Here is a 13,598-nt window from a genome sequence, read left to right on the forward strand (position 1 = left end):
TGTACAAATACAAGACATTCATATATACAGACACAATAACTAAAAACCTCGACCAATACAGAAGTTGTCACAAATCTCAGATGGTAATCAAAGGGGTTGTTGGTGAGACATTTTCAATATCTAATGTGTCAGAACCATGTTCAATAGGATTAAAAAAAAAAGGAACAAATCCAACTAGACAAGAGGAGTTACCTACTTGTCTTTACATAAATGGTGTAATTCTGAATTTAGTCCCTCTTCTATTACAAAATTTGAGATCCAATCCACTTTCTTTAATTTATCTCAAATTTCAGCGTAACGGAGAGACTAAAACGAGAAATCATTTGTGAGAGAAAGAGGCCTTACTTGAAAGCTTTAATCATGGAGGTTAGCAAACTGGAACAAATCCAGCGCCGTTTTTCAACATCTTCTTGAATTCATCAAAGTTAACCATTCCATCACCATCCATATCAACTTTCCTTATCATTGCTTTACAATCTTCCATCTTCTTCCCTTCATTCAACCCCAATGAACAAAGCACCGAACCCAGTTCCTCAAATGAAATCAACCCATCTTTGTCTTTGTCGAACACATCGAAAGCCTCTTTGAGTTCATCTTCTTCACCGCCGTCGTCACCACCACCGTCCCTAATCTCTCCACCGCCACATAAGATGCAGAACTCATCGAAATCGATCAACCCGTCGCCGTTGGCATCAGCTCTGACGACCATGTCTTCAACCTCTTTCTCCGTCGTGAACAGCCTAATATTCTTGAGCGAATCCCTCAATTCCTGCTTCGTTATGAACCCGTCGCCGTTCTTGTCGAAGGTGGCGAAAACCCTTTTCAGCTCCGCCTTGTTTGAATCCGAATCACTCTTCTCCTTCACCGGAATCATCACCTTGGGTGTGTTATCAGGGAAGAAAGACTGAAGCCATGCATGAAACTTCTTGCGGGAGAAATAAAAGTAAACGTTAAAGAAGCCGGCTAGGAAAAGAAAGGCCAGTAGCAGAAGAGATGTCACCATGTTTCTTGTGAGGAAGAAGATGCAGAAAGAAGAGCTAATACAAAGAAGAAAAAAGGGATTGTTTTTTCATATTATCTTAGGGTTGGTTGGGGAAGACAGCTTAATAACAAAGAAAACCTTTTTTTCCGGTCTAAAATAAAAGAAAGAGAATCAAGAGAGAGAGAGAGAGAAAGAATACGCGGAGTTTGGTGTGACCCACAAAACCGCGTGAACTGTAATAACTATAAATAAATAAACTCAGTGATGTAGCTTAAGTACTTAAACGAGAGATCTTCTACAAATTTATAGGCCGAAATGTGGTTTTGGTCCCTATACTATATTAAAATTTGGAATTTGGTATCTATAATTTTTCAGGGGAGGGGGAATTGCATTTGTATTTTTATATGATATAATTTGACATTTTTATTATTTTTAATTTCATTATTGATTCCAAATAACTATCTTAGAAATTATAATATGTCAGATTTTCGACCAATCCTTTCAGAGAAATCTACCTCCTCTGTTTAAACTTGAACTAGAACTCAACTCGAGTTTAGGGAGGTCATGTCTGACACGAAAATTAACCTAAATTTTAAAGTAAAAACTTACGTATGATCTGATCTAACATAAATATAAAAAAGATCTTATTTTTATTCATCAAAATAGAGACATGATTAAAAATTATAGAGGAGAGTATTATAGAAATTATATCTAAATATATGTAAGAAAATTATACTATTCGAGTTCCACCAGGTCAGAGATTTTTTTTATCATAATTTCGATCTGACTTCACCCCTTATAAAATTTGATTCGACCTACCCAAATTTGATTTTAAAAAAATGACTATATCAAATCAAGTCGAGCCAGGATCCATCAAATTTGGATTAAATTGTTATCCCTAAACTAACACCATTAACTATTTTGATTAAAACCTGTGATTTTTCTTAATACATTCTTTCTAATTCTAAGAAAAAAACAACATTAGTATTTTAACCGAAATAGTTATGGTGACTACAAGTAGGGGCAAAGCCAAAAAATTATGTTAGAGGGGTAAGATAAAATCAAAAAAATTTGAGGGATCAAAGCTAAAATATTTTTTGTTAAAAACTTTAAATAGCTTAAATTGAACTATTATTTTTTTTGGAAGGACCAAAGACAGAAACTTTAGTGTTAAAATAGCTTAAATTGAGTTATTAAATTTGTAGAGGGGCCTAAGCTAAGAGCTTTGTATTAAATTAGCTTAAATTAAATTGTTAACTTTTTGTAGGGTCAAAACTAAAAAATTTTGTATTAAAATAGCTTAAATTCAATTACTAAATTTTTAGGTGGGGCTGAAAGCATAATTTTCATTTAACTACAGGGAAATGAGGACTAAATTGAATTATTAGAACTTAAAAGGGGTTAAAAGTGCTGTTATATCATAAAATCAAGGGGTTAGAACCCTACCCGAATCCACCATTGACTTCGGGGACTAAATTTCAAATTTGAACATGCTAGAGGTCATAATCATAATTTGACTAATTTTGTAAATGAGAGATAACTACATAATGATATTTTATTAAAAAACATTTCTCTTTCACTAAATTGTTTAGAAAATAAATAAGATTTCCAGTATTTGTTTTTATTTTTGGGTAAAGTACACAAATGATCCATTGACTGTAGGTGTTACTTTGTTAACTTCCTCAACTATTAAAAGCTATAAAATAATATCCGCTTATAAGACACTAATTTTTAAGTCTCCCGACTATTAAATGTTACAAAATGGTCACTTGACTATTCATATGTTCCAAACCTGTCTTTTTTTTTAAGAAAAAATTAACAGTCGTATGAGTTGGACGTAACTTGCTGACTGAGATGTGATAAAATCATATTTTAATTATGTCTATTAGTATTGTTGTTTTCAAGCATTGGCTCGACGACATAATGTAAACGGAGACTCGATTCACAAAAGACACCTCAAACAATTTTGAAATCATATTTTATCATATCCCAACGAGCATATTAACGTCCAACTCAAGCGAGCACCAATTATTTAACAAAAAATGATGAGTTTGAAACATATGAATAATTGGGTGACTATTTTGTATCTTTTAATAGTAGAATGACTCAACAAATCAACACATTGTAATTAGGGGACTATTTTATAACTTTCAATAATAAAAAACTCAACAAAGTAACTATAGTCGAGGGACTATTTGTACACTTTACCCTTTCTTATTTTATAATGACAAAGGCCTCGATTAACTCGCTAAACAAATATATATAACTAAAATTAGATCAAATTCTACCACGACGGATTGATTGATCCACAAACATCGGATTATAGATTGGTGATCCAAGATGACGATGAATTAATTGGTTACAAAAATTTAGAAAATTTAAATCCAAATATTTTTATCATCTTATAAAAGAAAATTATATAAAAATTGGTGTCTTCAACTGAAAATTTATATGTTTTCTTGGGTAAGACCAAAGAAATTGAACTAGAAACATATCATTGCCGATAATCTTCCCTCGATTCAATAATAAAATTTTAATCGAAAAGTTGTTCATTCAAAAGTACATTCACTTGTCGACTGATATTCATTCGCCTCTTCTTTCCCTTCCTCCCAACTTCTACAACACACTTCGTCATTACCACAACAATATAGTCTGATGAAATGATACGTCACCGACGATCAAAATAGCACGCCATTCTACACACTAAACATAAAGTATTGCACATTTAAGCATTAGAGCCGTTCAAAAAACAATAATTGCAATGTTTCATCAAAAATAGCTTATTACACACCTGTAACACTTTAATGATTAAATCTTAGGTCAAATTACTTTATGGCATCCATCGATCAGGCCTGGTCCTGACATTTTAAGAGTCCTAGGCCAGAAGATGATAACAAGAAGACAAGTGGGGGCCCATACTTAGATTTTTTACATCATTAAAATGGGGCCCCATTAAATTACTATATTTTTTAGTTTTTTAAATAAAAAATTATGTTTAAAATATTTTTTAATTATTGAGGCCCACTAAATTATCATATTTTCAAGTATTTAAAATAAAAAAATATGTTTAAAAATATTTTTTAATTATTAAACTTAAAAAATAATTTAAAAAATGGGCCCCTCCAAGCTTAGGGCCCTAGACAGTCGTCCCCCTGGCCTATGCCCAGGGTCAACCCTGCCATCGATTAATGGGGGACGAATGTTATACCCTGTCAAAGGTCCTTCAGATATCACTTATGTGCCTCATATCCTTCAGAGGACCCAGAAACATCTTTGAATCTTTGAAATATAGGGAACTCCGACAGACATAAAGAGAATATATCTAGAAGAAGAATCTCAAGTACTTAACATCTCTTGGAAAGCCGTGACCTATTAACATGCCTTTGACATACTACCGTGAACTACAAGAACCAAATCTACTACCAACATATACATGTAGTCATAATGACCCTACGCCTAGTACTACCTCCCAGAGTCACTATAAAACCTCTTGAACAATATCGAAAAAATGAAGACAACCTAGATACAACTACCTCAACCTCATTTATTTCTTCTTATGGAGACAAAATACTTTGACACCGACCAACGATTGATCTATCACCCGCTATTACGACTCTACGCCCAAATCAAAAGAAGTGAACCACTTACAATTGTCACAATCTATTTGATTCCATCAACACTATCGTTGCTAATCATAATTTTATTATAATGATATATGATAAAACATCTTTATATATTTACTACATTGAGATCATATTTTGCCAATTTACTAGATTTAGAGGTTTGATTTTTTTTTTAATATTTCATTTTATTAAATGAACCGATAATTTATAATTTTATAATCACTTTAACTAAAGTTTTTTTTACCAAATCCTATATTGTCTTTACGTAACAAATTTATAAATAATGACTTTTGGTGGACTTAGAAATAACGAGAATGGAGGGTTTAGGGCCACCAAATCCAATGAATTTGAGATTTTCCCTCACAAAATGGGAATCTCCCAATTTCAACATCAAAGTTTGATACAAAGCTACAATTACCAATAATTTTTTAGATGTTAACGAAATAAATAAATATCAAAAGAAACGACCAAGGCGGACAACCCTATAATTTAGGACCACTTTTGTCCTTGCTTTACATGTGTCGTTTTTTCCATTCTCTAAAGTTTTTATGTCGGAGAAATGTTGTATTTATGTTGCACTATATTTTAATTATTTCTCTTGTTTATTTTTATAAACGGCGTACTTAATCACCAAACTATCACTTGAGTTTCATTATGATCATCTAATTATTTTTTCTTTAGATTAAGTACATTTGGCCGACTGACCAAGTTACTCATATTTGTTCATTCATATTTCCTTATGTCATGAGTTATAGAACCACTAGGAGCACTCCCTTTCTTTCCCCTAGAGTCTTCCCTTCCCTAAGGTAGGATTAAGATTAGATTTAGAAATTGTAAAAAAATATCTTTTTTTATAACACTAATGTTATATATTGGTTTCATTTTTGTCACTCCCGTTAAAAAAGTAACGGAGATGTTGACGTATCACCACAAAGTAATTTCACAATATTATTGAAAATAAATAGAAAAATATTATGTTAACAATTATGTTAATTTTTAACCGTGAATGACCCAAACAAAATCAAAATTATAATTGAGTAAACAAAATGAAAGTAAAGTTAGTGACTAAATACATAGTTTACCCCTTTTTAATGATCCGTTTCCGATCATAGTATGCAGCTTAAGTAGACCTAAATAAAAAAAGGCATAATTGTAATAAATTAATTAATCAAAAAAATAATTGTCAAAAAAGCTTATAACATCGACTAAATAGTCACTTTGATCCCTAATATTTTTTTGAAGCATTTTAGCCCCCAAAATTTTATTTTGATGCAAAAAAAGTCTTTCTATAGATGAAAATCTTTAGTTAACAATCGGTTAACACTCTAAAATAAGGATTTTTGGTCATTTTACTCTAAAATAAAACGTTGGGAGCCAAAATATTCCAAAAAGAATATGAATCAAAATGACAATTTTAAAAAATGTTAGAGGGCTAATTTTAACATTATACCAATAAAAAGATATAACATAAAAATGAGTGTTGACTTTTGGAATATATTCTTGTTGGAGACATATGCCGTGGAAGATCCGGGAAATTGGTTTGGCAGCATCGGATGCGTTGCTTTTCTAGGGCAATTCTTAAGTGCCCTTAACTTCAAATTATTCAATTCTGATTCTTTGTCTCTATTGCCCATTATACATCTATTTAGACTGCATCTTTTGTATATTTAGGATTTCCTTCTTTTACCCTTCTAAAAAATCTAATCATTTTTATTTTTATAATTTTCATTCTAAATTAATCTAATTTTCTAAAAATATTTCTAATTCCATCCTAAACTATGACTTGGATTCTAAATTAATCCTTAAACTTTTGATTTAATCCCCAAATTCACTCAAATATCTAATTAATTTTAGACATAGTTTAACCTAAATTTTATTTTTTTCCCAAACATATAATAATATAGTGTTTGAAGATTTAAATCTAATCTTTTTATTTTTAAAATTTGAAGATTTAAATCTAACCATTAATATGATTAAATTTAACTTTACATCTAATTTGGACATAAATTAATATATGTTTAGTAAGTGATGGGTAGAGATGAGTATAAAAATTAGATTCGTCGTAGGTGATGGTACATATGTGAGTATTGTATTTGAATATTTATAGTTTTAGAATGTATCTGATATATTAAATAACATTATAATGTGAAAAGAATATAAAGAAATATATATATATCGTATAGAAACTCAAACAACTCGATTCGATTCGAAAAAAATTAAAGTTAAATCTTAAATAACTCGAATTTTTTTATTCGAATTGATCAAATATTCATTCGTTTGAGGACTCGTATAGATTATGAAAAAAATTAATTTTAATCTTATAAACCATGAATGAGATAATTTTAAATATTTTACCTGTAAAACAAAAATAAAGATAAAAAATCTTATGAGGATGGATGCATTCCCTCAGGCCTCACCCCAATCAACATCTCCACATGCATTAGTCATATCATAATGAATGTGCATTAATTCTCTTAAACTTGGGGTTAATCAAGAACGTGATTGCACGCCTGAAATTAATTATGAACTAAAAATGATTGGATTTCACTTTTAAAAATTATAAAGGCTAAACTACACCTTTCGCCATTAAAATTTGAATAAATTTTTACTTGGGATACTGGAGTCTCAAAAGTTATTTTATAGTCATTAAAATCGATTAATCATAAAATAATCACTGTGTTGATAACTCACGTTAAGTTGATGGACGTTAACAAAAAAGCTTAATATTTAGGTTGGGTGGTTTAGTTTGTTACTCCCTCCTTTAGCATGTCAAAAGTATAATCATAGTATTTTGATATTAAAAAATGGAAAGGGTTAGTTTTGGATAACATGTGTTGGGATTTTCGGAAGCTCGAATCGACAACCGGAATTGCTTGCAAAGAGGGTCGGGATCGGTTTTTATGTTTAGGGAGTAAGGAGATTAAAAGATAGAGAATTGCACAGCGATTTAGAGTGGTTCACTTGCACTACCTTAGCTCCTCACCAAGGATTTTCCAACAAATTCACTAATTTGTTCTTTCTTTTGAGGACAAAGAGTAACCTTACAAACTCTCTAGTTTTTCCGGGCTAAACTAGAACATTTCCCTAGCTTTTACACGGGATTAGCTAGAACCTTTCCCTTTTACAAAATGATAAAAGAAGTAAACAATAAAACCTCTCTAAGGTAGGTGTTTACAAGATTGAGCTCACAAGAACAAAATATTTACAAGAGAAAGATGAAATAAGAATGAAAAACTCTTCTCTTGTGTTTGATTACTTGGATAGTTTTTGTCTTTCTTTTTCAAGTGTCCTTAGCTTGTATTTATAGCTTGAAATGTGTTTGATGTCGTATATAACCGTTGGGGATGTTTTGGAGCCGTTTGGGGATGATTTTTCTACTCAAAAAGGTTGCCCATAACATGGTGCATCGGTGCACTATCATGGTGCATCGATACCCCTTCATTAAATTCAAATAAACTAGCCGTTGCAACCTTCGTGCATGGATGCACAGCAGGATGAATCGATGCACAACAGGATGCATCGATGCACTAAGTGCATTCAAAATGGAGTGCATGGATGCACTGCATGGTGCATCGATGCACTAGTGGCAGGTGCATGGATGCACTGCAGGGGTGCATGGATGCACTGCAGGGGTGCATTGATGCACTGCAGGGGTGCATTGATGCACTTTGACACCCTTTAGCATTTTTGCTCAAATTCGAATTTAATGGACTTTGAATTATTTTTGAAACCTTTTTAAAACTTTGAATAAATTCAATTCAAGTCCAAAAACATTTTGCTTTAAATTTGTTATATCGAAACATAATTCAACAACATGCTATGGTCTAACATATCCAAAGTGGTTTAGAATTTGTTTAATTTTAGATGTAGTTTTTGAACCTTTGAACAAAAAAATCTTTTAGGAATGTTAAAATTTATTTATATTTATAGAAATAGGATCAAAATGATGTAATGTATAAGGGTTGAGGATTTTTAAGAATAAGGACTAAACTAAGATTTCTTTATAGCTAAGGGGATAAAGTTGATATTAATCCTTTTTGTTACCCTCGAGATCCAAATTAGTTTTCATTGTGTGGTAATTGGTAAAATAAACATGACACGATTAAAGTCCAAATAGAGTAGGTGCCATGGGGAAATGACACTTGAGATTTCGGCATTTAAGCTGGAAAACCTATGGCCCATATATTCCTTATTAAAAGAATTGTCAATTATTTCTTATTTTAAATAAAATTAAACACTTATTTTTTTATCGGTATCTTAGTCGTTACAACAACACGAAAGATGTGTGTGTTGAGTGTACTTAAACGAATAATTTCCCAAATTAGGATGGTAATTTAAGCCAAAATTGATAGAGTACGACATGATCCAATCTGATAGGATTGGGTCAAATTTTATATATGGATGAGATTGATCGGCTAGGTTTGGGTGGAGAGTGAAAAATCTCTAACCCAACCAGATCTGAAATTAATAATATAATTTTTTTCATATAAATTTATAGACAATTGCTATAATACTCACATCTCTATAGTTTTTAAATTAGGTCATTATTTTATAACGGGTTAGATTTATACTTTAAAATTTTGGGTCTGGTTGGATTCAGGTGAAGGAAATATGCTTTTTGAGTCAGGTCAAATCGGGTTCATGATATATATTTTTTGGGCCGAGTTGGGTTTGAGTGGATGATATATATATATATATTGGGTCGGGTCGAGTTAACCAAAAACTCAGTCCGACCTGACTAGTTGTCATCCCTATCCCGAACCCGTTAAGTGGCTTCAGTGGTTAAGTACTCTTCCTTAAAGGTCCATGGGTTCGAGCATCTATATCTTCAGGGTGTATATACGTTGTCAATGATTAAAAAATATTATGAACAAATACTATATTATAATCACTTCAGACTATTTAAAAACAATATATAATTCCCTCTAATTTACATATTTAGGGTAGTTATAATGAGTTTAAGTATCATCAATACTATATATTAAACTCCAAATTAAGTTAGTGACATGAATTATTTCAACACTAATTCAGTTTAAAAATAACGAAAAGTACTTTAACGTATAATAAATATTATTTTCTAACTTTTTTTTCTTCATATTTTTAATGAAATAATAGTATTTAAATGAAACAATTAAAAATCATTACTTAAAATCAAATACCATCATTTATTTACTAGTTGATCTAGCGAAATGAAGTGTTAGATTTATAAAATAACATTCATGACGTAAATTCTATTATTTTAATGAAGTAATCCGAACCAAGACAATCCTCTTATAATAGTTTTATAATAATGAAATTTATAATAATCAATTGATAAATCAAATATTATTCATCATACAATATTGGTCGAATATAAGTGGCCATACAACAATTTAGGAGGGAAAGAAAGAGATGGATGGATGGTAAATTTACAGTTGAGGCTTTGGGCCCATTTCAAAAAATGACTATTGATGGTGGGCCTAATTTTATTTTAATTTCACTTAAATTTCTTTTTTTTAAAGAAAGAAAGAAAAAGATTTCGACAAAGAAGATGAAGAGAGAGAAAATTACAAAATACAATTTTTTAATATAAGGTTAGAAAAAAAAAGGCAGAAATCAGTTGATATAATTTTTTTTATTAAGAACGTAACCTTTTAATTTAGATAGAACAACTTTTTAGATTAGATAGGTTATACAGAAAATATTACATTCTTCATAATATTTTTTATTATCAACCTTAAATCCGTACAATCTAACTTTTTGGTTACAATAAAAATATTAAAAATTTATATAAAAATTTAAATTGAATGTGATGACAATTTAAATTAAAACCGTTTTAAATTAATCTTAAATTAAACGGTCGTACGTCGAACCATCCCAAGGAGGGCCATGTGTTCGTAAGAGGTGAACAGGCTTTTAAACGAGAGTACAATGTCCCACGAAACGGATGAAGACAACCTTTGCTCTTCGCCATCTCCATCAACTCTCCCTCCCGTTTCAACGTACGCCTTTATTCTTGCAATGCTTTTACTTCATATAAATCTCAACAATTTCGAATAGAGATAATTATACAATACCTCCTTAAATTATAATTTATATTTTAAATTAATTTTTAAATTTTCTAAAATTTTATATTATTTTTTAAAATATGTCTTTTATTCTAAATTAATTTTTAAATATTCTAATCTCTTCTCTCAAGCTATCAATATAATTTTACCTTAATCATATGTTAACATATCATTAACTCTATTGGTTAAAAAAATTTAATATGTTTCTGAAGGTCATGAGAATAAAAATTCTTATCATTTAAAAAAATTTAAGACTTTCAAAACAAATATTTTTTTAAAAGGACGGAGATTCAATTCTCAAGACCTTAAAAATATATTAATTTTTGTTAGAAGCTCAAGAGTTCAATTCTTGTGGCCTTAAAAACCAATAGAATGAATGACACAGTAGCAAAAGGAACGAAATAAAACGAGATTAATAATTTAAGGACATATATAGAATGCTTTAAAGTATATGATCATTTTAGAATGTAAGCCATAAAGATTGATATAAAATATTTTAAAATTTAAGAACTAATATGAAAGGAAGGTCATAGTTTAGAGACCTTGTGTACAATTAACCGTTTTGAATATGATATATGCATAATTCTATTAAAACAATTAAAATATGTACCACTTTAACCAATAATCAGTTGGTCTAATGGGATGAAACACTAGATGTTTTAAACAATATCAAGAGTTTGAACCTTGATATTTATGAATGGAACAAAATGGATTGAGAGAATTATCCCATAATGGACATCTACAAAACCCGATCTAAATTAGTCGACCTCTACATGAATAAACAATATGAATATACAATATATATATATATATATATATATATATATATATCAAAATAAATATAAAATGAATAATTAATATTGTCAATACTGGTGTTATAAAAATATTATTTGAAAAATACATGAATAGAATGTGATAAAGAAATTGCGTAAGATCTAGTTTCACATGCCCCGTTCCATTAACGTTGCATTAGGATGGTCCCATTTCTGCGTTGTGTCGTCCACATAGCTCAAGTTAAATAGTAGTTTGTTCTTTTCTTTTCTCTCCCTATTTCGTATCTCTCTCCTACCACACGGTTGGGTGAGAACCATCCACTTTTTTTTAATTTACTTTTATTGGTTTTTCTTTTTTGATAATGAAAGTTCCTTAATTATCGAATATCTTCTCGTTGATATACAATAGATGAAACAGTGATTTACGATAATATAGACGGTAAGAGAAGAGATGGTTTACGATTTATGATTCACCCTTTATGATTTAGATAAATAATCATTGATTAGTTATAGAGAAAATAACTTCAATGACCGAAAATACCTTATAATATACGATTTTAACCAAATTTTTTTAGATTTGTAAAAATAACCAATAAATTCGCAACGCGAACTCCTATTTCGCAACACAGTTTCCAAATTCGCAACTCGAACATGGAAATTTTTGCAACGCGAATTACCGATATAGGTAAACACAACTATTCGCAACGCAAATTTCGCATATCGAATTCGTCAATTTCGCAACTCAATTACCGATATAGATAAAAAACGGTAGAAAAAATCCGGTAAAAAATCCGAATTCGACAATTTGAAAACTGAGTTGCGAATTTGACAAATTCGTATTGCGGAATGTAAAATCCCGTCTCTTAAAGAAAAAATTAAATGACATAAAATGCACTGGAGTAGTTTTCAACCTGAGATATCCCAGTTGCTAAGTCCACGTATGAATCACTCAGCTAAACCTACGCCTGTAAATGAATGAACAAACACGAATGAGGGTATGTTCATGTTCGATCGTTAGTTTAACTTTAACCAAACAAACGAACTGTCGAAATGATTTTTTCTTTAAGAGGCGAGATTTTACATTTCGCAACACGAATTTGCCAAATTCGCAACTCAGTTTTTAAATTGGCGAATTCGGATTTTTGACCGGATTTTTTCTACCGTGTTTACCTATATCGGTAATTTAGTTGCGAAATTGACGAATTCGCATTGCGAATAGTTGTGTTTACCTATATCAGTAATTAGCGTTGTGAAAATTTTCATGTTCGCGTTGCGAATTTGGAAACTGTGTTACGAATTTGAAATCGCGTTGCGCTTTTGTTGGTTATTTTTGCAAATCCAAAAAAAATTGATTAAAATCGTATATTATAAGGTATTTTCGGTCACTGAAATTATTTTTTCTTAGTGATTTTATGGAAATAGGGATGGAGTCTGTTATGTGTTTATTTTGCCTTTATTTTTTTACGTATAGTTCTCTTTTTTTTGGTTTAAGACTAATTCATAAATCAAATCCCATCAAGATTTTTATCTCAAATCTGAGACATTGGATATATTCTTTGTGTTTGTGATTGATGGTGGGAGCCCTATTTATTACCCATTTGTTTTCGGGTCATTCTATACTTAGTAAAATCACATAACATTTCTCCCTCTCGTAAAGGCTATAAAGTGGCACGTTGAGATGTTTACTTGTTCTGAATTTCAATATTTATCCCTTCTAATTTGAAAGTAAAGTCATATTCTTCATCTCATCGTGATGAGACATTCTATTTGGGAGTAGTCCTGTTGAGCTTGCGAAGAGAACTCATTTCAAAGTATCCCTATAATTTTACCTTAGCGCTAATCTAGCGATGAGGGTGTCTCAAGGGCATCTTCGTTTGTACAAATGAGGACAATTAAATCATGAGGGACTTTGACATTTCACCCTTTCTGATTTAGGTCGAGAGCTATGTTTTTCATCTCATCATGGTGAGACATCCATTTAGAGGCAACCCCGATGAATGTGCAAATGCTTCTTATTTTGAGATATTCTTACAGTCACCTTAGCATTGGTCTAGCAGTGTAAGTGTTACAAGGGCATCTCAGTTTATAGAAATGGAGACAATCAGACCATGAGAGACTTTGACGATTCATCCTTTTGATTTAGGTCAAGAGTCACAAATTCATCTCATTAGCT

The 13,598-nt window shown here is 30.8% G+C and overlaps 1 protein-coding gene across 2 annotated transcripts in view; it reads right to left on the reverse strand.

Moving 5' to 3' along the window:
• LOC120150241 (calmodulin-like protein 3) overlaps positions 1-13,598 on the reverse strand; it is a 23,224-nt gene continuing 9,626 nt past the window's right edge. The window contains exons 3-5 of one of the 2 annotated variants that reach the window (XM_039162929.1): positions 11,296-11,302; positions 637-1,015; positions 1-597 (exon numbers count right to left, since the gene is read on the reverse strand). In XM_039162929.1, the coding sequence (XP_039018860.1) occupies positions 368-597; positions 637-1,003 (597 nt within the window). In that variant the 5' untranslated portion in view covers positions 1,004-1,015; positions 11,296-11,302 and the 3' untranslated portion in view covers positions 1-367. Of the gene's footprint in view, positions 598-636; positions 1,016-9,448; positions 9,454-11,295; positions 11,303-13,598 lie in introns of those variants that run through there. The other variant, XM_039162930.1, reaches the window with a different exon arrangement.

This window comes from Hibiscus syriacus, unplaced genomic scaffold, assembly GCF_006381635.1.
Source record: "Hibiscus syriacus cultivar Baekdansim isolate YM2019G1 unplaced genomic scaffold, ASM638163v2 tig00111022_pilon, whole genome shotgun sequence".
NCBI classification, from domain to species: Eukaryota; Viridiplantae; Streptophyta; class Magnoliopsida; order Malvales; family Malvaceae; genus Hibiscus; species Hibiscus syriacus.